Consider the following 26,247-nt stretch of genomic DNA (forward strand, 5'->3'; position numbering starts at 1 on the left):
AATAAACTAAGTCCAAACAGTAGTCTTTTCCGAATATTTTATTCTTTTTATTATCAAATGGGAAGTGTCATGGAGGTTGAGTGAAAATACATTGAGACATTGAGATACTAACTGATAGAAGATCAACTAAACTGTTTATTAAAGCATCTGACACTATGTCTTAAATACATACAAGGATGGATGGATGGATGGATGGATGGATGGATGGATGGATGGATGGTACAAATACATATTTGTATTTGCCTGCTTTCGCAACAAAACGCAGAAAACAAAAAGCCTAACAACTGTATTAATTATGCCAATTCACAGAACTGATTGAAAACTTTTCAAAGTACACTAACTGATCTATAAAGCTTAATTAATCATTATAGACATTCTTAGATTCTTTTAAAAGTATTGTTAAAATATTGTATCCTGTGTAGAGGGATGCGCCTAGGGCATGCTACAAACTCTTAAAAGGGGGGGAAAAAAAGTTTACATATGAAAAATGGACTACAACTCCCAAGCAACACCAGGCGCCATTACCTGTTTTCAGAGTACAGGGGACTCCTTTCTGCAACATATTTCCCTATCTAGTCTTCTCCGCCTGTGGTTAGAACTACAGAGCTGACAACTATCAGCAGTGTGTTAGTTTAGTACAGTTGGAGATGGCTGCTAATATTGTTGCTGTCTGAACTCGGCGTTGTTCGTAGTTACAAAGTGTTTCCGCCGCAGTTAGATCGGCTCCAGCTGCTCGGTAAGGGACAGCTTGCAAGCTAACATTAGCCGATAGCCTGTGGTAGATTTACGGGCTTATATCCGCTGCTGTCCTGCCAGGTAAATAAGCTAAAGCTGCTCAGCCACAATGTTTTTCTCGTTTCAGCCATTTCTCAGTATTGACATTGATAAGTAATGAATTTGTTCTGAGAAGCTCTTTTTGGTTTGTGCGCAGGTTCGGCCTGGTTTTTTGTTGTTTCTGAACATCTACAGAAAGGAGAGGAAAAGAAAAGCAGAAGTTGTTGGGGGGTAGGCTGTTTTGTTAGCTAGGCTAACGTAGACGCTTTCTTGTAAACAAAAGCGTCAGCTGCTGACTCCGGATTATCGTGAAAGCTTCACAAAAACAGTATGGCGCAACACGACCCCTCTCATGTAGCCAGCTCACAAAAAGCACTGATGTTGGAAATGAAGAGCCTTCAGGAGGAGCCTGTTGAGGGATTCAAGATAACTCTGGTGGACGAGGCTGATCTGTACAACTGGGAAGTGGCCATCTTTGGACCACCGAACACTCACTATGAAGGAGGATATTTTAAGGTGAGAAGTTTATTACATTGTCAACAAAGTTTAAGACTGACACAAGAGAAATAGACAATGCAGTGGATGATCTCAGATGCATGCATGCATGCATCCCTTGAGTCTGGAAAACCAATGGATTTAATTGTACTCTTTTCCAGACCTAAAAAAAATAGTTTATGTAAAAATTTGTCAGTGCTACAGGTTCTTTGACAGAGGTGAATCCAGTTTGTGAATCCAAAAGAAAAGGGTGAAAAACCTTCAAGATTATTCATATTATTATCCTGCATGAAAGCATGTGTTTTTTTACCTTAAATTTTTGGTAAGGTTTTTTTTTTTTTTAAAAGTTCTTCAAAGCATATGCTTGGTGTGTTTATTAACCACATATTAACCACAATCAGTCAGAAAATTAAGTTGTTTTTGTTTGTTTTTCTAAGCATTCCCCGGACAGTCACTTGTGCGAAATGTACAGGATTCCAAAAACTGATTCAATTAGTTTGTCCGTACGTCTGTCCAACAATCAGTTTCTTTTGTTAATCTTTTTTTTTGTCAGGCTTCTTATTTAAAGTCTTGTTACAGAAGAAGGTAGAAACCTTTTGCCCCGAACTCATAATAAAGGTTTGAAATAAAAATGACTTTTCAAAGGCTGTGTAACAAGCGCTTTGTATTTTCACCTTAAAATGTGTAGTAACCCTGTATCCTCTGTGTAAAGTTATGTTTTTTGTTGTTGTTGTTGTTCAAGGCTCGGATCAAGTTCCCTACAGACTACCCATACTCTCCACCTGCTTTCCGCTTCCTCACTAAGATGTGGCATCCCAACATTTATGAGGTCAAGTATCACAGCCAGAACAGCCTGTTATTTTGTCTTTACGTCACATGTTTCAAGACCCCCCCACAGTACAGTGAAATAAGACGGCTTCTCCTGTTCTAGAATGGGGATGTGTGCATTTCTATCCTGCACCCACCAGTGGACGACCCGCAGAGTGGAGAGCTGCCTTCAGAAAGATGGAATCCCACCCAGAATGTCCGGTCAGCAGCTCCCTCGTCGTTTTCTCTCCTAATCTGATTCTTTCTACTCCCTGCTCTGTCCTCTCACCGCGGCTTCAATAATTTAGCTGGCACAGAGTCTTATCACATGACATTCATTATCGGTACTGCCTTCTTCAGCTGTTCAAGATCCACCCACGAAAATATTTTGTATACATATTTACGTTGTTTTTATCTATTGTGTTGATAGCTAGGTTGAGCGTATATATGTACATAACTAGGGTAGTTTAAAAACAAAGGCGTGGATCATATTTATTCAATTCAGGTGGTCATTGGAACATCCGATTTTCAATTTTTTTCTGATAAGTGAATGCATTGTACCTTTGTTGACAAAGACGCTCTTTGATATGGAAGTTGTTACTGAGTCAAGAAGATTCAAATGACCTATTTTTGATCAAGCTATAAAAAAGAAGGGATCAAAGCTTTGCAAAAATTGGCAATCGGCGATAAAATTAGGATTGGTGCAATGCATTCTCTCAATTTTTATGCAAGTTTTACAAGCCATTTATAGATGCTGTAAGGACTCTATGACAGGAAAAAAATAAGCACAGGTTTATACGGTTACAGCAGCAGAGCTGGCTGTGCTCCAGCTGCAGGGCTCTGCTGTTATGTACTCTCAATTAATCCTCTTACGAGCTGAAATATCCCCTGAGAAAAAGAAAATTTAGTTTCTAATCTTGTCACCTACTCACACCGACCAATCGTTTTTAGTTCCACCTGCGATTCGTTTCAAGTCTTTCTGTGACGTCGTTCAACATGTGGAATGCTCTTCACGTGTAATTTGAGTCGGCGCTTCGCATGAGTGGAGCAGAACGGCAAGTTGAACTGTCCACTTTTTCTGGGAATAAGAAAAGCGAAATGCTTCGTCTGCATTTTTGACAACCTACTAAAAGTTTTTAGCTTCCACGGAATTGCAAGAATATTCAAACTTTTCTTATTTCGCATTCTGTTTGCAGATGTGACAAACTCGGACATTTACAGCGTATTCAAAACCCATTATCATAACTCCTGAAACAATAGCTTATACGATTACGCTAGATCTGAAAAATAAACTAGAGTTTACAGTTTAGCTAACTAATGTTATTTTTTGTCGGCACCATTTATCTGCTGCTGTGGTAAAACCTGTATCCTACTATGCATTGCTAAACAAACATAGGGGAAATATTAAAACAGGAACAGAATCTGCTCAGCTTTCTTAGAGTGTAGCTTTTTTTTTCTTTTCTTTTTTTCAAATCAATGACTAAACCAACGCCGCTGCTGCTGCTGCTGCTGCTGCTGCTGCTGCTGCTGCTGCTGCTGCGGCCACAAACCGCAGCTGCTGCATCCTGCTTCCAAAAGTGGCCCACTCTACATTACTCACTAAGCCATCTTCTAAAATGTGAAGCCTCTTCAGGCAGAGTAACAAAGCATTTCTACCAAGTATGTTTGCTAACTTTGCTTGACATACATTTCTGTTTTCAACAGTGTGTATTTAGCAGATATTAAAAGTTGTATATAGGTCACCAAAAGTAAGTTGGATTGAAAGGAATCTCCAAGTTTTCTTCAGTTTATTAAATTGCAGACTTTTAAAAATCAATGACAGTGCAGTAAGTGCTAACTTATCTGTCTTTTTTTTCTTTTTCTTTTTTTTTTTTGGTCTGCTTTTAGAACCATTTTACTAAGCGTGATCTCGCTGCTGAATGAGCCCAACACCTTTTCCCCCGCCAACGTGGACGCCTCCGTCATGTACCGCAAATGGAGGGACAGCAAAGGCAAGGACCGGGAGTACGTAGAGATCATCAGGTAAACGGCTCCCAACGATTTGGACATGTGTCTGTTGAGGCAGATTAGCTCACTTTGCTGTTTTTAGCCCTTTTTAAATTGTCCCATAGCAACGCTCAATGTGACACACTGTGTTTTTGGAAACCACAAACCTGATTACGTTTTGGGGGAATTTTATGTGATGGACTAACACAAAGTAGTGCCCGATTGTGAAGTGGAAGGGAAATGATGCGTTGTTTAAATGTTTTTGTTTTTTTTTGACAAATCGGTAATATAAATGGTGTGCAATTTCGTCAGGTATTGCTACATGGCTGTAAAAAAACCAAAAAAAAACATGTTAATATTTTTGGAGTTTTGTGACTGTATTAAGGCACAAACCCACCAGTGGATGAGCACGTTCCACCCAGAGGTTGCACTATGCTTTTGTTTGTTTGTTTGTTTGTTTGTTTGTTTGTTTACGAAGTAGCTGACATCTGTACTTAATTGTACTGGATTTAATTTTGGGAATTCAGAATAAAAAAAACTGATTCCACGTTATATTTTCATTTGAAAAACAAAAAAAACAAATAAGTTGAAATTTGTACTTTTGCAGGCAAGCTACTGTGTTTCCTAACTTTTTAAAACATTGAACTCATGTAGGCCACAAAGCCCATAACTGTGATCCCTTAAACTCTCTGCCCTCAGGAAACAAGTGATGGCCACCAAAGCGGAAGCTGAGCGCGACGGAGTCAAGGTGCCCACTACTCTGGCCGAGTACTGCGTCCGCACGCGCGCTCCGGCCCCCGACGAGGGCTCCGACCTCTTCTACGACTATTACTATGACGACGACGACGTGGAGGGAGAGGACGGCGACTGCTGCTACGACGAGGACGACTCGGGCAACGAGGAGTCGTGACGTGCTTTTGCGGCAAAAGCGCCTGATCTATCCGCGACGAATGCTCCTCCTTTCTCTCTGTCCGGGTTGCCAGATACTCCAGGTTTACAACCAAGATTGGAAGCTTCCTTCTTCTAAATCAATAAGAGCTTTTTTTCCTTGAGCCTTAGAGGTTAAAAGTTGATGCCTCGCCCTGAGAGGGTCAGACTCGGTAAAGTTTTTGCACCAGCAAAAAAAAAAAAAAGAAAAAAATGTCACCAGTTCCTTTATGTTTCCAGTCATCATCATCACCTAAACCTTATTTTTGAGAGAATTTCCTAAATGCTCACATTTTTCCAGCATTGTTAGATCATGCGTTTAGCATAAAGTGTTGTTAATGGGTAAGTACCACTGCTAACAATGACATGTTCACTGGTGTAACCTCTCCAAAACATTACTCGGCCTCTTTCTCCCGTTCTCGCGTTTGTATTTCTCTTAATTGTAAGTGGCTGCTGCTCTCTGGTGGAAACTGAAGAATTCACGCAGCCTGTTTGTGCTGGACAAAGCTCTGCAAATGTCAAACGTTTCTTAAGTTTCACAGCGTCTCTCTCTTCCTCTCTCTCTCTCTCTCTCTCTCTCTCTTCGGTAGGAAAAGACACAAATGAATTGTTACGTGACAGTGTTTTCAAAGTTCTTTGTGCATGCCAGAGCATCTTCAAAAGCTTTTCATCTCTCTCTTACTTGCTGGTGGACTGCTTCCTCCCTCCTTTCACGGCCTGGGACGACACAAAGACTTTGACGTGATGACGGAGAAGTCGGCTCCTCACATGAACATTTTTACTAACACGAGACTGATGTTTGCTGGCTTTCTTCTGGTTACTGTTGGACGTGTTTCTTCGGGGGGTGGGGTGGGGTTGTGCTGTTCGGAGTAGTGAGCGGTTTGTTTGTTTTTTTTTTTTGTCTTTTTTTGTTTGAGGGAAACGGGGACAGAAGGAACTGTTGATCAGAATTGTATTTCTCCTTAGGCTCGGTCTCGGCGACGCCTGACGGACCCAAAGACCTAAAGCATTGTGTTGAAGAAATCCTTCAGCGTTTTGACTAGTGTTTGGCGTGCTTTTTGTCTTTGCTTTTTCCTCTATTGCAAGCTTCATCATTATAGTTGGCTTTTTTTTTTCTTTTTCTGTTTTTTAGACATTTTGCCTGCACCGTTTACTCAAAAGGTTGACCAAGAGACCTGTAGATAGTGTTTGTAAGAGGGTGGAGTACTAGGATTACTGACGTTTTCACCCCTTCCAAGTGGAAGTATAAAGAATCAGATTGCTCTTTTATTTCTCATGACTATTCTTTGTGTTAGTTAAATGTGGACAGATTTTGATAATATTTTTAGAGTGTATGGGTGTCCTGCGTGTATTTTTTATTTGTTTTTCCTGCCAGCAATATTCATTTTTCTTTCTGTTAAATTTGGGACATCATAATGAATTTCTCAGGAGAAAATTACATGCGACAAAACAATTAAGACGAGTAACTAATTTCCTTCGGTGGTCTTCAGTATTGGTTTACAGCTTCTGCAGGAACCATAATCAATATGCACACGTAGCTGTACAAACGATCACCATGTTTTATTTACCTGTGTCTGTTTTTTATTTCAGCTATTTAAAACTGAGAAATAAAGATTTATTTGAGAGAACGACATGTGAGTGTTATGTGAATCTTAAGATTTCGAGTTGACATTTGAGTTTACTCCTACCTATTTGTGCAGAGATCCTATGCAGCCATAAGAAGTCTGGAAAAGTATGAAATTTGATTTTTATTAAGTATGGAAAAAATTTAATTGTGAATGGAAAAAAGTTTCAGTTTTCAGATTTGTTTTATTGCCTAACATAAAAATATAACTTTTTTAAAACTTAAAAACAAATGCTAAATTTTAAGAAGTATGTTTAATGACTATTATATATTTACAAATTTAAATCTATAATAGTAATTATATTATGAGGCTATAATAATTTATGTATGGAAGGGCTCAGGTTGAACTATCTTCATGGTTTTAGTAATGCACAATATTTTCTATACAGAAAAAATATGTATTTTCCCTCATACAGTGAAACAACATGAGTTATGAAGATTTTCAAGAAGTCTACATTTATATTTTATTTAGTTTGTCAAAATTGGAAAGAGCAGTTTGCGCTTTAGCCTATTATGCAAGGATCGTGAACGCAGCACGATAATCTATCCACTGCATTTATCCAATGGATAAATGGAGACACGAGAGACGTTTGAAGATGCCATTCTTTGTGTTAACATTTTCTTTACATCACGTACAGGCTGTGCTTCCCAAATGTGTAGGTTGCAGTTTTTCTGAGACAACACGTATAAATACGCTCATCATTAAAATAAAAATGTCCAAGTAAGCGTTAATGCAGCACAGGTCGTCGCTCAGTGATGACGTGTTCCAAACAAAGCCGCTCACAGAAAAATTCTTGTGGATAAATGAACTATTTCTAATACAGATAATAAAGACAACAGTTGCAGCTATGTCAGTGAATTATGCTGCTGGGCTCTCTCCGTACGCAGATAAAGGTGTCTGCGGACTGCCTGAGGTAAATAATGAATATTTTTAGCTTTAAAACGGGCTTTTTGAATAGCTAGTTAGCGTCTTAGCCGATATTGTTTTGTAAATGAGAAAGTTGTGAAGGAACTGTGTTGTATTATGTGAAAGTAAACCACAAACTACTGTTATAGCGATAAACCATCTTCCTGCATCGAAATATTTTGGTCTGTACTTATTTGTTGATGTCAGAATGATTATATCTTCATTATTTACAAGGTAATGGCTTCTCTATAATCACTTATTAGAGTTTTTTTTTGTATTTACAGTCAGCCATGAGGAGGTGAATGTTATTTTTGTATCTTTGGAAGCATTAATTTCTAAGCACAATGTTTACATGTGATACTTCTCTTAAAAGCTCTTTAAAAGCCTGGCATGCCTCCCAAACAAACACTTGACGTTTAAATGGTTGTTTTTGAGACTGGATGGCAGCAAGATGTCAGTGTTTGCTGCAGTTCTCAATCTGCGAGTTTTGGAGACTTTTCTTCACCTTTCTTACAGTAGTGCTGTAGGTTTGGGGTTGTAAGATAAACATGGAGCCCCATACAGCGTAAAGGACAGTGGCTAAGCGAAATGGTCCTCAGCATCATGTCCTGTTGTATACTGCAGGAAGTCAAAAGTCCTGTAGTTTATGTAAACTTTAACAGAAACGGTCAGTGTACCGGCAGTTGATTAAAAACAATTGTTTGTTCCTCTAGGACCACGTCCCGAATGATTCTTCTCACTAAATAATTTTTGTCATGTTAATAATCTACTCATCAACAGGTCTTTAAAGGTAGTAAATAAATAAAGTCTTAGTTAATAATATTTGCTATTGCACAACATTGGTTTCCCTTAAATAGACTAAGTCATGTGTGAAAATGTCAAGCTTTCTTTGTTTTGATCATATTTGGTTATGCATATGCACATATTTTCATCTGTTTCATGAAATATTATACTAAATAACCTCTCAAGATGTTGCGTCCTTTTCCTGTATGAGTCAAACAAATATCACTGATGTCCATATGATTATCCCAGTAGTTGATCGTTGTGTTTTGTGTTCATTGGCAGAGTTTCGACAGTTCTGAGGAGCTGAAGGCCAAAGTGGAGAGCCTAGCTCAGCTGATTAAAGAATCTGAGTACTTGGTCGTCCACTCTGGAGCTGGAATCAGCACCTCATCAGGCATCCCTGACTTCAGGTGAGACAGAATCATTGTAGTCCGTGCCCTCAGTCACATTCAGTTGTAAATTACTACATCAATTTGGTTGGAAAGGTGTGTACACGGTGTCACACTCATGTCTTACTGATTCATTATTGTAGAAAAATGTGGTTAAAAGATAGCTTCTGGTAGCTCCCCACTACTTGATGTCATTACAGGTCGCACAGGAAACTAATAAGGCTCTTTAGACGTGCTTAAAGAGTGTTTTGGGATTTTTTTTTCACATTCCTTACTGTAGTGCTAAAGATGACTGTCATTAAGTCTGATTGGAGAACACCAGTACAGTTTTCATTTGATAACAATCAGGCCTTTAGAGGCGACGTCAGCTGGTCCATGCAGTGCAGCAAATTATCTTTGCTTGTCTCAAAAGGTTGTTTTTTTTTTCCTGGTGTAATAGATGAAGTGTTTATTTTGTTTTATGTCTTGCATTTTTGGAACTATAGTGAACGGAAATGTTACGTTAGTGTTAATATGTTGGTGTTCTGTTTATGCATTTTGTGTGGCTATGAGGAAAGGTGTGTGTGTGTGTGTGTGTGTGTGTGTGTGTGTGTGTGTGTGTGTGCGTGTGCGCAACATGTCGGACTAATCTGTGCTGTTTGTGGAAATCTCCCCTGAAGATAATCTGGGGAAGCAAAATAAAATTGATCATTACTGTAATTGTCACATCAACAGGGAAGCTGCTTCAATAATAAGCTGCTATTTTGAGACTGTTTGCCTAGATGGAGAGAAACAAACAGTTGGATAGGAAACCAATAAGCAAAGAGGAGAATTTGCTCTTCACATTTACCAACCTAGACTTTTCTTTTTTTAACCTTTAGATATTTATTCATAGAATAAAGACTCACATTCTTTCCCCCATACTGAATTATTTTTTTTTAGTACCTGTTTTAGCTCTAAACTGGATTTCTTATATCTGGGTGGTTAATGTCCTATGATTGTTTTTATTGGATCTGTTTTTGTTTTTCTTTATTTGTTACTAAATTAGCAATTTGGTTTGGTTACAGAATAAAAAGAGGCTTTGCTCGCTCAGGATGAGGGACAGCTACAAAGAGGTTCTTGTATAACCGTTTAACTTTTTTTTTATCAGCATCACTGAAAGTGAACAACAAAATGTTACAACGTTGTATGATAAATAGGACTATTTGGACCACGTGTGAAGTAGAGATGTGCCGATCAGGTTTTTCCTGCTGATACCGATTCCGATCACCCATGAGGGCCGATCACCGATACTGATCACATAATTATTAATTTTTTAATCAAAAGCACTACCGGTTACATTATGTGGAAAAAGGAACCATGAATTCACCTTAATTTAGACAAAAATTTGATTTTAATCATTTTTTCCAACAAAAAAACAGGCATTGTGCAAATTGTACTGCTATCAGTAATACTATCTGTAACAGACTGAAAACATATGAAGACTCTGAAGAGGCTAAATAATGCAAAAAGTCAAAATAAAAGCTCTCAACATTGCCAAACAATTCAAGTATAAAACTTAACATTCAAAGGCAAATACAGGTTCCATTACAATAAACAATCCTGAGTTACTGAATAAAAACTTCCTGATAGCATAGCGGCTAGCTGATTAGTTCTGATTGGCTGTTTCTGACTGAGCAGAATAATTATGCAGAGCAGGGAGGAGATCGATTATTTTTTCAGAGATTATCTGTCTCATGTTAGGACAGCGAAAGTTTTAATATGTAAAATGTATTTTTTTAAGTTAGATGCTGCAGCTTTAAACAGAGGTTCGGTGTGAGAGTCACTACCAGGTGGAGCAGAAGCGGCGCTCCGTCTGTGAAATATTACTACCTGTAGCACATAGCAGCGATTCAACAGCGAGAGCAGAACCAGCATCTTACTTCGCAGCTCGAAGACTTAAATAATTTTGCGGGTTATTTGTTTAGCTTTCTGACCGTCATGCTAATCTGGGTGAGTGTTTGTAGCTGTGCGCTGCTTTACCTGCTATTTTTTTTACTGCAGTGAGCCTCGATGTAGCCAAACTCCGTCAAGTATGGCATTATTTTTATGCCATATTAGATTCGCCGTGTTGATGCATTTTGATGTGCTTCACCCCACGTGCTTAAATTTTTCGCCGCAACACGCAAACTTCCCAGTCACTCAGTGCTTTATAGTTCCACATCGCTTAGGATTTGTTGCTGCGCGTTTGTGCTGTGTGAAGGAAAGAGGACACCAGCTGCACAGGCAGGCTGCGAAATGAGATGCAGGTGATCAGTTTGTGTGATCGGCAACAAGAGACCGTGATCGGCAATCACCGATCATACACTTTTTCACAGAAATCGGCCTACTATGATCGTTGGCCGATTGATTGGCACACCTCTTGTGTGAAGTGATCTGAATCTAACTATATGACTGGAAATAAATAGAAATTAAATGTATTGACTTGAATTGTATTGTACTAGAAATGATTTTGGCCTCTTTGTTTTTTATAATATCTAGAGAAGATTTATTTTTTTGCTAAATTGCAGCTATATGAAAAAAATAATAGTGTTTTTTTCCCAACCAATCTAGTTTGTTAATTTTTAAACTATATGAAAAGTCAAAACTATAAAACAAACAAAAGCAAACAGGAATAACAGTTCAAAGCCAGAAACTGGACACTCAAATGAATTATTGTGTGAATTATTATTCCTATTCTCCAAACCATAACATTTTTTTATTATTATTATTTTAAACAGCCCTTCTCTTATGGATTATATATTAGAGCAGATAATCTGACATTGTGATTCCAGGCAAGAGCTTAACCTTCAGTGAATTGGGTTATTTTATTTTTTCTATAATTATTTCTACATATAATATCCACCTCAATTTAGTTTTCCATGTTCTTTTTGTAGCATCTTCGTTTGAACACAAGAGGGCAGTGTTTGCCTGATATGCCACTTGTCAGGCTGGTGAGGATAAAAGGACATGAGTTCAGCTTCTCAGTTACATAAAGATTTGCGTTGTTGTTTCAGTGCCCTACATAACTCCCCCATCTATAAACCACAAGACAGGGGTGCTGACTCTGTTCGCTGAAAAAGGGTTCATAGTTGAGCAGTGCGAGTATGAATTCAAAATTATAGCAGAAAAATAAGAGATTTGTAAAATGATCTGTACTTTACCCAGTGCGAATTTTTGTTCAGTTCAGCCTATGATAAAGTTCTCAACAACACAAACCATTACAGTTTACTATTTACAAAAACCTGTGGAAAAAATATAAATAAATTTATATTTATAAATATAAAGAAAAAAGTTTGGTAAAAGAGCTTGATTTATTTCTTATAAATATGTTTGTTTGTTTTTTCCTTTGGTGTGCATTGATTCGCAGTAAGTCTGAATATACAGATCTGCCGCACTCTAGTGAGAAAGAACAATGATTTTTAGAGGATCTGCTGTAATTTCCCATCACTCTGGAGACATTTATAAAGCTGATTCCCACCATATTGGAGTCTGCAATTATTGGAACTAATGAAGTTCAAATACAAGACTTTGAACTTCATATTATGGCATCATTTCTTTTCTGTGTAATCCTCAGGCTGATCTGTGAAACAGACTGAGCATTTCTCAGAAAAAACATCTTTGATCTAACATGCCGGAGGGAGGATGTTAATGATATAATAATAAAAAAAAGACTGAACAAGGATGGCATGAAAGGTTTGCTTAAAAAAATTGCGTCTTTGCATCTGTTCTTTTTTTGGTCCATGTCTTCACAAATCACAAGATTTGCTTAGTAAAGGTAATTTGAATCTGTATTTGATTCATTCCTAAGCAAGATAGTGATTTTAAGCACAGCTCTGTGTTTCTAAACTAACTTATGTTATATAAAAGATAGCAAATGGTAATATTCTGTTATACCTGTGAGTTTGCATTGACCTGTATTTATATCCTTCCAAATTAGATACTTTTTTTTTATCTTACTCATGATGGGTTAAAAATTAAAGCAATTGTGCATATTTTTCCTGTCTGAATACATTTTGCATACTCATGCTTTAGGACGAATTTTAGATTTTTATGCCCAGACTTGACCCTCAGGGCGCCTGGAGGGGCTGGGGGGAGTACACTACTGAAGCACAGATTCAAAATAAGCAAATGCATGTGTCGTGTTTATAAAAACACACAAATAGAAAAGCTTCATTCCCTCGCGTCGGTATCTTGAAAACAATCCCTGGAGTATGTAGATAAATTAACATGCCTCTTTGTCCTGCTACCAATTTTTTTTATTTTCTAACGGTGATACATGAGGTACACGATATGTGACGTACACTTTAACGCGTCGGCGCTGATGAGCCTTTGAGCTCGTCTCTGCTGAGCAAGCGGTAAACAGCGGCGCAGATGAAAGATGAGGCCGCTGGACGATGAGAGCGAGAGATGAGTCTTGCAGCAGGACGTGTTCCCGTCTCTGATGCAGGGAGATAAGTTTGTTCTCAAAGTAACTTGGCAACTATCAGGACGTCGGATGACTGCAGCGATGGCAACAAACACTGCATTCATTAGCGCAGCCAGACGCCTGAAACTGAGCCCAGACAAAGATCCTGTCGGGCTGCACTGTAGTTTAATACAAGTTACTTCCAACTGTTTGTTAAATGTTTTTTTTTCTTTCAATCGCAATTTTTTTTATGTTTAATAAATTCACCACATGGTCAATTTTCTGATCTCTGATATGCTTATATTTCCAAAAGATGGAGTGAAATGACTTTATATCCAACATTATAACCAAAAATGCAAGTCTTGACTCTTGCTAGCTTAGGTTCAGCTTTCCTGGCTATGACTCCAAAAATAGCCACATTGAACATGTCTTGATTTATTGCTGTGTTTTTTTTTTTGTTTTTTTTTACTCATTTATGAGCTCCTGCTGTTGGCTGACAGTCCTTCCCTACACACAACGTTGTTGCCTTTAAGCTGGTTATGCTTAATTTAAAACTTCAAAGCATTGTAGGCATTTTTTTATTTATTTTTTTTCCTCCTTCACCTGCTACGTCGTCACCACCTTTTCAACCAGACCAACATCAGACTCGTTTCTTCTCCTTCAGAGGTCCCAAGGGTGTGTGGACTATGGAAGAAAAGGGCGAGTCACCTCACTTCGATACCACATTTGAAGATGCCCGCCCCAGTTTGACTCACATGGCCCTCCTGGGACTGCAACGGGCAGGATACCTGAAATACCTCATCAGCCAGAATGTCGACGGGCTGCATGTTCGCTCAGGCTTCCCCAGGTAATGACGTTCTGCTTCGATTCTTTCTCGGTGCAGTTTGTTTGTTTTAGGTGTAAAAACGGCAGGATGCTGCAGCAGACTCGCAATGTGTGCAAGTTGAGCACGATTGACAGTGCTAAGACTTTCCTCCTTGTCTCAGTTTGGTGTTATTTGCTAGAGTTCGGTTTTAGGAGGATGCCAATCTTCAAGAGAAAAATAAAATCTCGCTTGGATAACGTCGCATGGACTCTGGGCGTCCGAAACGAGCTTTTCGAGACTAAAAGTACATCAGTTTGTGTCTTGAGTAACAAAATTAGGCCACGTACAAGAAAAGAGGAAGCTCTGGTAACACTGACCACACAAAACAAGATGGAAAGGTTTGGATCCAGGATAACACGGCTCTGATCCAAAATCACAACTGAACACTTGAAAATGAAGAGGATGCTATTTGTTGTTGTTGTTGTTTTTAATTGGGCAGCTATGAGTTTTCATCCCCATCCGAAAGCTTTTGAAGCAAGAGAGAGACGTACCAGTGCCAGGAAAAAAATTAATAAATAAATCTTCAAACCTTTTAGTAGTTTTAGCAGAGGCTGAAAATATCGGTGATTTGGGCCCAGAATGTCTCTTGCATGTTTGTAATTTTACTGCTTTCGTTTTGTTGAATGTTTTGTAGCTTTAGTGGAGAATGTCATGAATAAACTGATAAATGGACGTGTTTGGCTTCGACTCATTGTTTTAAAATTAGAGACTGCTGCTGCTTTGTAATAACAGCTGTACCAGCATCACAGCTCAGTTAATTTGAAATCAAATAATTCTCGGTGCCACTGAAAGTGTGTGTGTGGTCTGCTCGAGTGCTACTCGGTCATATTGGACTGAGCCCAGGGCTGAGAGTCCAATTTTTCATTCTGTCCGTACATCCAGCCTTTCCGCATATTGGAGGACTTGCTTTTCCTGGAAACCATTTACATAGAGCTCTTCCTCCACCCTCAATCAGGTTTTTTTAAAATGAGGTCAGACAGTGAGGGAGTAGGTTCTCGGAGGAAATCACCAAAACGGCCGATGGGCCGGCAGAATAAGCCGTCTGGGATTAAACCGTAGAAGTAGCAGGTGAAACAACACTAGGTGTACGTTTAAAGATTCATTAAACGACAAAGAAAAAGTTTATTCTCAAAAATTCATACTTTTACTTTAGCTTTAGGTTTTATGTAAATGTGTGTGTGTGTGTGTTTTTTCCCTGCTGTTGTGAACTTATCTCCTCATTCCTCCAGGGATAAACTATCAGAGCTTCATGGAAACATGTTTGTGGAGGAATGCGAGAAGTGTGGCAGGTACGTGTACGAACGCTGTACAAGACACCAAAGCAGTCTCCATTTGATCATAAAACTAACTTTAAGGCATATGATAGGGAAAACGGGTTTTCTGTGAAACCTTATAGCATCATAAGAACAATTTCAACCTTTAAAACTGTTAGAAACACACAGATTTTCCTAGGTCTTAAATTTCAATATTTGTTCACTATTTGCTTTTGTTTTAATCGTTACTTCTTGATTATTTATTTTATTTTTTTATAAATCCACAGAATGCTTTTGTTCTCTGTTTGGGGAATGAAGGTGTAATTACTCTTTTTTTCCAAACCCACAAATGCCTTAATGAAGCAATAAGGCCTGTTAAAAATTAATGATTCGTCTAATTGTTCTTGTTAATTTATTCACTGTTATTCTCTACCAGTTATTTGGTCATATTAAGTGTATGTATTTAATAAGGTTTGGCTTTACATCCAGGATTTGAGTAGTTGCCTAAAACCTTCTGTCAGTGACCTTTATGAAGCTTGTTATGCGTTTTTGGAAGTTCGCAACAACACATAACAGGAGATTCTCACAGTTTGAACTTTGAGCATTTTGACAGTATCATGGTGTTTATTCAGACATTTTAAATAAAATATGGAGAAAATCATGACATGATCACATTTTTTTAATTCATAGCCGAAAAGCTGCAGTTATTCCTTCTGTGTATCGAAGTGCAATAATACTATATGAATTGTTACACTTAGGGCTGCACAATATTAACAAAACATGTAGCTGCCATATTAGTAGTATGGCAAGACTGATATCTGTGGTTTCTGATACTTTTAACCCAAATTTCCAAGAGTCTTTTTTTTTTATCTTAATGTTATCTTTTTTTATGAGCTCCAGCATCTCGGTCACTACAACCAGAAATGTATTGTTTGGGCATCGGGGGCAGTGGGAGTCCATTTGACAGGCCAGATGAGTTACTGGCAGCAGAACAACACGACCCCAAACGGCTGATATGAGACGCTTCATTAGGTTGAGTGCTTGTTGATTTCAGTTTCAAAACAGCGTTACTTAAATAAGAGCAACCGCTCATTTAGTTTCCAGATCATGGAAGGAGACCCCACTGTGCTCGCTTTGTGCTGATAGAAATAATGCGAAACTTTGAAAAAGGAAGAATTGTATTTGAAGCTTTTTTGGAAATCTTGGTAGCTTTGGTGAAAGTGCTCTAGTCACACGCCAGCGCAGAAGAAGACCAGTTTAAGTTGTGTTTAATTTGTGTTAGCATTGTGGCTGATCTGGTATCTGCTCCTTCAGACGTCTTTTATACTTTTATAATGCTCTTAAAGAATTAACAAGGCCGCAATGAATGATTATTTTAGTTATCGATTAATCTGTGGATTATTCCAATGATTAATCGATTAATCAGGAAACAAACACATTCTGCAGCTTTTTCATTTAAGCCTTTTTTTAAATAAAGTATTAGAAATGCATGAACAAAATTCAGATAAGTCGTTGAATTCCATTGTTAGATAAGGAAAATAAACTCTTGTCTAAAATGAAAGGAAATATGAGAATTTTTCAAATTAGCTGATTAGTAATTGGATTAATAATTAATAATCTTTAATTGGAGATTTTTTTGTTTCCGGAAAGTTCTGGATGGAACATATTTACAGACAAAGAAGTTGCTTTTTTTTATCTTGAATGAAAAAAAGCATGTATTTTTTTGCACAGTTTTGTTTAAACTGAGTTGTTCTTTCAACAGACGAGCCCTTTGGAGTCTTCATTTAATGTTCACGATTAGTCTGTTGCTAAATTAGTTGACGATTAATCTGATTAATAATTTCAGCCCTAAACAAGCATAAAAGGTGTTCAAGCCTCCGTTTGCATGATAACATGAGGCTGCAACTGAAAATAGGCTCCCTCCCTGTGGAACAAACATCGTGTGGGGTGGTGCGCCTCACCCCAACCCCCCCCAAACCTCCAGCCGCTACGAAAAAAAACTGTAAGCACAGAGCTGAAAGAGGAGTTATTCGCCTTCATCTCTGGGGTATGTTGGCCAAAGCATGTCAGACATTTTCCTAACATCTCAGGAATTTGTGGTGGAAACATTTTCAGAATAATCAGTTTAGTTTTGTTTTTGTTTTTTCTTACTATGCTGCTGCCTTTTCCTCAGTTTTATGAGTTATTAGTCGAAATTCCTCGGCATACAAGCAGAAACTGTGTGGCTGCAGCGTCATCCATAAAACATGCAGACGAGGGGCTCGGTTACTATTCACAGACATCGGCTCGTGTCTGAGCGTTCCTGCACATCAGGATCGCTGGTGTCAGCAGCTTCTCTGGCGTCGCACTGCAAGGACTTGCTCGGGTTTTATGTTTGGGTTAAACTCAAATGTTTCTTCAAATCCTTGGAAGAAAAACATGCTTATTAATATTCAAGCAAAATGCCACACAGGTAGCAGCTCAGAGATGCTGACGGGTAGAGCCCGCAGGAGAAGAAGAAAAAGAAGAAGAGAAACGTGAGCGAAAAACAAACTCGGCTAAAGTTTAATTCTCTGCACACACACAAGGCGCTGTTACAATTAGTTTTAAATTAGCTTTATGTTTGCTGATTATCTCCTGCGAGACGACTCGCTCGCTTTCAGAGAACGACTCGGAAAAAAGGTTAATGCAAAGTTATCGTCTCCGGATGCTCCCAGGAAAAAAGAAAGCGGCTTCATTTCCCCTCTCGTGGCGTTCTCTCTCAGCACGTCGCCTTGGGGACGTGACATGGAAAAAGCGATGCTGTCGAGCACATTTAAACAATTTTGCTTCAGCTACACGATGTTTTAAAACCTCCCAAATCCTTCCAGAGCATCTCCAAATTGTTCTTTTTAGCCCATGAATTGATAAGCTCAGAGCAGGAGTAGGAGCACGTGGAGGTTCCAGCGGTGCCTCTGAACCAACCTTTTTTTTTTTTTTTTTTTTTCCTCCTGAAAGTGGAGCAAATGGAGGTGGATGCATTCAAGTGTTAAACTTCTGGGATTTGCTGTTTTCCAGGCAGTACGTGAGGGAGAAGGTGATCGGTGTGATGGGGCTGAAACCGACAGGACGTTACTGCGAGGTGGTGCGGTCCAGAGGGCTGAGGGCCTGCAGGTGAAACACACACACACATACACACACAGGGTCGTGCATTTGAAAAGGGGGAGAAGGGAGAAAAAAAAACAGCTCATTGTGATTTATTTATTAGTATGCTTATTCACTTCTTTTTTCTTTTTCTTTTTTATCACTGAAGAGGAAAGCTGATCAGCACCATACTGGATTGGGAGGATGCTCTGCCTGACAGAGACCTGAACAGAGCAGATGATGCAAGCAGGTGAGAGAAACGTAAATCGTTGTTTCATCACCTGTCTTTGTCACCGAGCAGCACACAGATCCTTCACTTTTCTCGCCTCGTTTCCTCCAACATCCCCGTTTCATCTGACGGCGAGAGCTACAAACGCCAGTTCAAACCCGTGCTCATACTGTGAAAAAAAAATAAAAGTCAAACAAAGTGTTGGGATTGATTCGCCGTCGCCGTCCTGAATCTCTTGTTTGAAAACCTTTTTTTTTTTTTTTTTTTTCCGGGCTTTACGTATTCACCTCAGTCGGCTTTAATGTCCTCGGATGAGCATTTCCATTCATTCCTTCAGCCCCAAAAGCTTTTACTGCGTGTTTACAAAGCTGCAAGAGGGAAGAAAAGGATGCGCTTGTGTCGCCTTGATCTGCTGACACATAATAGACTCATAATTACCATTTAAATTGCAGAGAGGGGATTTGGGAGCACCGACCTTTGAACTCTAATTGTTTGTTTGTGGCAGTGAAGAAAAAAAAAAGAAAAGGTAGAAACAGCAAATCATTCAAAGCTGATTTAATGTGAAGCTGCAGTGCTTCTAAATTTTGTAGGGTGTGCGTGATCAGACTTAAACTTGACCCGCTAGCTGAAATGTCCCTTCTTTTGTGTAAGTTGCTTTGTCATTTTTAAGTGTAAGTGCAAGTTATGGCACCAGAGCTGCATCTAACATGGTGTTTTGTAAGAACCTGCCAGGGATTAGCTGCATTAGCCTTATTTTAGTCACAGAGATATAGAGAAGAGGATTGCAGTGGCAACACAAGCTGTTGTTTAGCTTGTGTGTTTCTCAAGTCTTATCCACTCACCAAATGTTTTCCCAAAACAATCTGTTCACTGTTTTTTTTTTTTTTTTTTAAAGAAGTTACTCTCTGAATTTCTGACTAGGATGAAAAGAAGACAGAAAAAAATAACCGTTATCTCAGATTTCAGGATGACACCATTGCAATGTTAAATGAGGCAATGAAAGAAAAAGAAAAATCATGAAAAGCTGATAGTACAGACATAAATATATTCAAATACTGTGTTAGTTTTGATACATTACTTGCAAAAATACTTATTATACTGTGAAAGCAGGGGTCCCCAAACCTTTTTCTGTGAGGGCCACATAACTTTTCCTTAACTTTTATTGTTTTCCATAAAGCACAATCAAACAACTCTCTCTGGGTTCTTCGCAGAACAAAAGTCAGAAAATAAATAATAACACTATTAATGAAATAAATAATAACCAAATAACCCTCTCTGGGTTCTTCACAGAATAAATGCAGGAAGGATTATAGTTCGTATTTTCCGAACTATGAGCCGCACCGGACTATAAGCCACAACCCCAAAGTTGTTTTTTATATCTCTGCCGCTCCAGGTTTTCCACAACGATGCAGCAGCAGCAGCAGAGGGGGGCAGACACCCAAAATCTGAGTCATAACAGGTCAATTGAATATCACATTTATTATGGTTGATAAAGAAAAAGTTGCCAAGTTTAGATTTAACTGAACTGATTACGGTAGTTTCCGAACGGTAACAGTAAAAGTGCTGATCCTTCGTGTTGTTACTAGCATGTGCTAAATGAAAATGGGCGCCTTCTTCTGCTTCTTCTTCTGCTGCTTGTTCTTCTTCTTTAGATTTTAACGGCAGCTTGCATCCATTATTGTTGCACTACTGCCATCTACTGGATCTTAATATCTATACCTCAAATTCTCATAATGATCCCAGTATTATTTTAAAAAAAACAAACGAAAAATCTTCTTTTTCCCTTCAATGCTATTTAACTGATCAACAACATTCTCAAATTTCAATTCCCTATTAAAACCTAATTCCGTTTTAATGGGCGCTTTCTTCTTTTATTTCCAATTTTGACTTCAAATGATTCACTTCCTGCTAAAGAGCCCCCTGGTGGTTGAAGAAAAATCCACATATAAGCGGCTTATAGTCCGGAAAATACCATATATGAAAAAAATTTTGAATGCTCTCTGGTATTGTTCAGGGGGGCGGACCAAATGTGGAGGCGGGCCGGATCCGGCCCACGGGCCATAGTTTGGGGACCACTGGTGTAAAGTAATTCATAGGCCGCCTTCAAATAAACACAAATGATCATGGCCGACCCTATTCCTAATTCATGAGATTACTAATGTCGCTGTAACAATTTCCACTCTTTTAGGAGAGCTTTCCACAAGGTGTTCATGGGAATAGGTCAACATTCTTCCAGAAATACATCTGTGAGGTCGGACACTGATGCTGGATGGCAAGGTCCGTCTTGCACTCTGTGCTGTAATTCGTCCTAAAATGACTCTGTTTGAAGGCATCCATCCCCAAACTCTTGGTGAATTATCTCGGAGTCCAAATCCCCAGGTTTGGAGCGTGCGATTGCTTTATAGCAGCAGGTTTCCCTCCTTTAAGTGAGATTCTAAATTTCTGCATAACTACTTAATGATGACTGTTGGGGAAAACAAATCCATGCAGTAGGCACTTATCACTGTGATTTAGAAATTTGTTTGTCGGCCATCGAGCTCACGACCTGCTTGAGGTTTTTCAGTAACATTTGCTTAAAGTACAACAGGCATGTACAAATGTTTCTTTTTGATGAGCTGAAAGTTTGTTTGTTTGTTTTTCCTCCTAGCGTCTATTTTGTCACAAACATTTCCCACAAGTTTAATCTGCTTTAATCTACCATATTATTTGCCCTGCTGCAATTATGACTTTAGTAATGCCACCAGCCTCTCTAATATTCACAGGAATTAGAAAAATTAGCGATACAATAAATCGCCTTTGAGGGCAAATTTTAAGAAATGTTCCCTTAACCTTTGATTACTTGATTACTTTTGAAAATCCAAAGGCAGAAGCTAGAAATGATCAAAATGTATTCTTGTTCCGCTAAAAACATGAAGAAAAACCCAGGTCAGCAACAAACACCGTAACATAGGCATTTAGTTTTTAATTAAAAATAAATAATAAATAATGATTTGCAGTTTGTAAAGGAAAAATGATTAATAATTCACTTTTAGACTGCGGTAAATGTAGGTGAGCTAAACAGGAGGTGCATATATTTACTAAATGAGATATTTTTAACCCAGCCGCAAGGAGAGTGAATGATCCAGCAAGCATCTCGTAAGCCTGAAACTCCCTGCTGGACGGCTGGAAGTGCAGATATGTTTGGGAAGAGGATGAGAGCTAAAAAGAAATCTTGAAGAATCAGAAAAAGAAGTCCAGCTACATTTTTATTCAGGCTTCTTTTCATCGACTGCAAATCCATGCTGTGGTATAAACCACGGAGACAGAATAGTTGTTTTCACCTACTTGTAAACCTGTATCCCTGAATATTTGCTGAGTTTTCTTTTTGTTTACAGTAGAGACGTCAAAAGTTTCTTACAGACATGCAAGTAAACTTGAAACGCATCCAGATTCCCGGTCCTTACCAGATATTTCCTAAGTGTGGCTGTTTTCCACACCGACTTTCCTGCACGCCCACATGCAGGAATTACCCTTGAGGAGAAACGAGCGAATCGGAAGATTGTCAAAAATTCGCATCTGCTTATTTTGGCTGATTTTGAACTCCTTGTGTTGGCACGCAGACGAGCAGACCTGGCACTGACTCTGGGCACGTCCATGCAGATCAAACCCAGTGGGGACCTCCCACTCCTCACAAAGCGCAAAGGAGGGAAAGTGGTTATAGTCAACTTGCAACCAACCAAACATGTGAGTCTCATCCACACGCCACATCGAGACATGCGTCCAGAAATATTTCATTGTTTGTGAGGAGGAAACTGACCTCCAAGTGTAGAATCTCAAGGTGTGACTTGAAATATTATGGTTTTATAGGACATAATTGCTTTAATTTACAACAGAAAAGCCACGATTGTTTCTACTCGTGCTGAAATAGAAGACATTAAATTATAATAGTTCCATCTAAAACATTAATTTTGATGTTGATGCAAAAACAAACAAAAAAAAAGAATAAACATTGGCTACAATCCACCGTGGAGTTTAAGTTCTTGTCGCTTTTCTGTTTCTGTTGTTTCCAGACTAACACAGGGAGAATAAAAGGCTCTTATCAGCCGGCTAATTAGTCAAGCCATCTGCCTGGCTGGAGCTTTCCAGCCATGTTTCTTTTGTTTTTGTTTTTCACATGCCCTGTACGGCAGTGGGGGATGCAGGATTGTCGTCTGAGTGCCCAACAGATTTACTTTCACAGGTGGAGCATTACTGTAAAAAAATAAAAATAAAAATCTGGAATGCAGATTTTGCTTTTTTCACTGATTGTCTCATACTAGACTGTCATGACATAGTGACAGGTTAAACACAGAATGTAATAAAAGTTGCCTACTGCAGCTTTAATGAAGAGATAATGCTTTTGGAGATGTTTTCATTTGCTTGTTTCGCTGAAGCCGACGCTGCGCGTCTGATGGGGAAAACGGGGAACCTGTTTTGGGCTCACCTCGCTGTTTTGTTTTTTTTTCTTCTCTGGTGATTTGCGTTGCAGTTTACTCGCACTCAACACTGCACATGCTTTCATTTGTAATCACTGGCAGAAAACATTTCATTAGGTGAATGATTACGGTGGAGGCCATTATTTGAGGGGTAATTATAATTTGCAGGTCTGTTCGTTGCAATCAGACTCAAACAGGGATCTCTGTCAGGAATGGAAAATTAGACAAAGGCTTTTTCTTGACTTTGTATTCTTTGAAACAGATTAAAGTAACTAATTGAACTCATCCACAGATAGTCTTACGGATGAAAATGCCTGACTTCTGACACTGATTATGTGCCTTGATACCACTTAAACATTTTGTAACAGAAAGACACTATTTAATTTATTGCATGTGACAGAGTGGGGAAGTATGCACTTTTATGCTGATACGTAAAATAATGTCCAACCTCTTGTTTTTCAACCACAGATCAATTAATTGTGTGTTCATTAATCTCAGATTAAATGCAGATGCTGTGTGAAGGCTTTTGTCAGAGAAAGATTTGGCGAGCAAACATCATGAAGACCTTCCAGCATGAGCAATGTCCATAAACATTATCACTGGAATGGTTCAGGTTAAATCATGTTTATGCACAAAAGCAGTCTAAACCTAAATTTAATTAAGATGTACTTGGAACATTACTGTCCAGACGCTTTCCAATTGGTAAAACCTTGAGTCTTTAGATGTTCAGAGAGGATAGAGATACTCCAAAAGACTTGACGCTGTAATTGCAGCAATAAAACACATTGTAAGTTTTTTGGTCGATCCCTTATTGTCTCTTTTGTCGTCGCCTGTTTCGCAGGACAAACACGCCCACCTGCGTATCAACGGTTACGTGGACGATGTCATGAAGCAGCTGATGGAGCTGCTGGGTTTAGACATCCCAAAGTGGGAGGGACCCACCGTCTGCGAGAGCTCCACTTTCTCGCCCGAGACCACCGCTGACGCCAAGCCTCCTCGCGGCGTTTCTGCAAAGGACAAAATGCAAAAGGACAAAATCAAGGAGGAGAGGAAAAGGGAAGCAACGCAGCCGACGGAGGACGCCGGTGTGAAAGACGAGACGATTTCAGTAAAGCGAGAGCGAGCAGATTTTTCCGCGGAGACAGACGAAAAGGAATAACCTCTGGATATTTTGTTGTTGTTGTTCCTCAGGACTCATCAAAACCACAAACACAAACCCGTCCAGAGGCTTACTCATGAGCTGAAAGTTTGATCAACTTCAGAAATAACATATTTTTTTTTTAAAACGATGAAACCTTTCAGACACCATCTGACTCGGGCTCTCATAAAGCCTCACTAATTCATGCTTGTTTGGAAGCGTTTCTCCTAATAGGAACACCGCTGAAAGCACACACGCTGATGTAAAACGTTTCGGGGAATATTTTGTACTTCATCCAGCTCCGAGCCTCGTTTCTCCGGGAGAACAAGTCTTAACGGGACAGCACAACGAGACGAGATCTGGAGCATGTCGTTGTAGATAAAGTTTTTAATAAGGTGTGTAAGTTTGCTGCACCTTATTAATATTTATAGCATGCGCTCCAGATCTTGTCCCTGCAGATCTCGCCTTTTAAGTCTCCTTGGTTTGATACATTATGAAAAGGAATATCAAGTGAGCTGCTTCTTCAAGTCTGGCTGACTAGTAGCTGCAGTGCAAACATGCAGTGGGGGCGCGAGGTGAGGCGAGGCGGGTTGGGGATTTTAGGTCATGTCGGATTTTCGAACCATGATTGAATCGTAATCATGCTGTGTGTGTTTCTAGGAACGAGGTCTTGGAGGTCGAACTCTCGAAGACGATGTTACTTTAAAGATTGATTGTTGTTTTTACACTCTGGGCTGTATACCTGTAAAACATTTAGGGAGTAAAAATCAGAAACTTTGCGTAAAAACCGCCTCATCTCTTGTGTACCGTCTCGGTCAGTTTAGCAAGAGACGAAACTCGCTCTCTCTCATCTGAAATTGTTTTTCAGGTAAAAAATAAAATGGATTCAAACTTCTCCAGACTTACTTCCTGCTCCAGGGATAATTTATTGACAACTTTTCCATCTTCGATTGAAATGTAAATTATTAAATTATCTCTGCAGCAAGGAGTCTGTGCAGCCATTTATCTACCGCAATTTGAAAGAAATTGAGACTCTGTGTTGCTCTTTGTATACGTCTCCTAAAAACCCAGAGGCCCGTATCTTCCCTCACTGTGCTGGAAATCTATAATAATCAAACCTATTAGAGAGATTGGAGACTACCATCACTTTTTTTTATTATTTCATCCTATATTTCTTTTCTTATTTAATCCTTTCAGGGTTGTAATTGAACTGCTGCCTATCTTCAGTAGTCGATCAAACGGTGTTTTCAGGTTTGTAAGCGTCTCCTTTTTCCCTCCAAACGTATCCATGGCCTTTATGGTCAAACGGTTAAATTAGAGTTTTGTCTGACCACGCCTGTGCATTTGTAAACCGTAATCTAGCTTTTTGCGTATTTTTAGTGGTGTACATTCTGAGCATCGACTTCCCATGATTATCTTCACTTTTCAGCTCTGTGGGAATCACATTGCTGACAATCGTCTGTGTGGTGAAGCGAGCCAACATTTCTATGTTTTTGCGGATTTTTCTCACAAAGTGAAACAAAGACGGATTTCCGGTCACAAAGTTCCCCAAGATCTGATTTTGAATTGTTTTTTGTTTGTTGTTTTGCTAAATTGCTCATTGAAGACACAAAACTGGCTCATCCTTTGGGTTTCAGCACCTTTTTTTATTCATAATGCTCAAAGAAAAACAATGTATCTTCAGAAAGCCTGAAGAGTTACCACCAGGACCACTTTGAACAATAACTGGAAAATTTGACTCCTTACAAACTAGTAATTAGACCAACTTAAACTTTTGCACAGTAATACCTGATTACAGATAACATTTGCTGAAAGCCAAATGTGGATTTTGAACTACGAGGACAGTTTTATTTTTATACTATACATTTTCTCTTTCCTTCTGGACTTGTTCTTTACACTCTGGGACGCTGAGACTCTTGTTCTTTTGGGTTTTTCTTAAGCAAATTGTTCTTAGAAAAGCCATTTCTTTGACGTTTACTCATTCAGGTCTCTGGTGCTCAGTGTTGGTTGCTATGACCATGATGATAAAAACTTTGTGACCCTTTGACTTCAGTATGTCAAAGGTTTCCCCCTGTTCAGAAAATAACCTCAGCCTCATTTCTGCTTGAA

The 26,247-nt window shown here is 39.0% G+C and overlaps 2 protein-coding genes across 2 annotated transcripts; both read left to right on the plus strand.

The window, feature by feature from the left end:
* The first annotated feature begins 508 nt into the window (after nucleotides 1-508).
* Nucleotides 509-6,620, plus strand: cdc34b (cell division cycle 34 homolog (S. cerevisiae) b). The gene is made up of 6 exons (XM_081598459.1): nucleotides 509-816; nucleotides 932-1,290; nucleotides 2,012-2,098; nucleotides 2,201-2,298; nucleotides 3,964-4,098; nucleotides 4,762-6,620. Exons 2-6 carry the CDS (start codon nucleotides 1,105-1,107, stop codon nucleotides 4,970-4,972), a joined length of 717 nt encoding a protein of 238 aa, XP_081454585.1. The 5' UTR covers nucleotides 509-816; nucleotides 932-1,104; the 3' UTR covers nucleotides 4,973-6,620.
* A 513-nt stretch (nucleotides 6,621-7,133) lies between these two features.
* Nucleotides 7,134-24,925, plus strand: sirt6 (sirtuin 6). The gene is made up of 8 exons (XM_081598453.1): nucleotides 7,134-7,527; nucleotides 8,586-8,713; nucleotides 13,762-13,944; nucleotides 15,192-15,251; nucleotides 18,252-18,347; nucleotides 18,487-18,567; nucleotides 22,146-22,269; nucleotides 23,842-24,925. Exons 1-8 carry the CDS (start codon nucleotides 7,345-7,347, stop codon nucleotides 24,157-24,159), a joined length of 1,173 nt encoding a protein of 390 aa, XP_081454579.1. The 5' UTR covers nucleotides 7,134-7,344; the 3' UTR covers nucleotides 24,160-24,925.
* Nucleotides 24,926-26,247: the final 1,322 nt, after the last annotated feature.

The sequence above is a fragment of the Poecilia reticulata genome, chromosome 17, assembly GCF_904066995.2.
Source record: "Poecilia reticulata chromosome 17, P_reticulata-male-v2, whole genome shotgun sequence".
In the NCBI taxonomy this organism is placed as follows: Eukaryota; Metazoa; Chordata; class Actinopteri; order Cyprinodontiformes; family Poeciliidae; genus Poecilia; species Poecilia reticulata.

What these genes read in the sequence shown, in the direction of transcription:
- cdc34b (XM_081598459.1), top strand. Translation starts at nt 1,105, where the DNA reads ATGGCGCAACACGACCCCTCTCATGTAGCCAGCTCACAAAAAGCACTG. An exon ending in GGCATCCCAACATTTATGAG is followed by an intron (nt 2,099 to 2,200) that starts GTCAAGTATCAC and finishes CTCCTGTTCTAG; the next exon opens with AATGGGGATGTGTGCATTTC. An exon ending in GAGTACGTAGAGATCATCAG is followed by an intron (nt 4,099 to 4,761) that starts GTAAACGGCTCC and finishes CTCTGCCCTCAG; the next exon opens with GAAACAAGTGATGGCCACCA.
- sirt6 (XM_081598453.1), top strand. Translation starts at nt 7,345, where the DNA reads ATGCAGCACAGGTCGTCGCTCAGTGATGACGTGTTCCAAACAAAGCCG. An exon ending in TCAGGCATCCCTGACTTCAG is followed by an intron (nt 8,714 to 13,761) that starts GTGAGACAGAAT and finishes CTTCTCCTTCAG; the next exon opens with AGGTCCCAAGGGTGTGTGGA. An exon ending in AGAGGGCTGAGGGCCTGCAG is followed by an intron (nt 18,348 to 18,486) that starts GTGAAACACACA and finishes TTATCACTGAAG; the next exon opens with AGGAAAGCTGATCAGCACCA.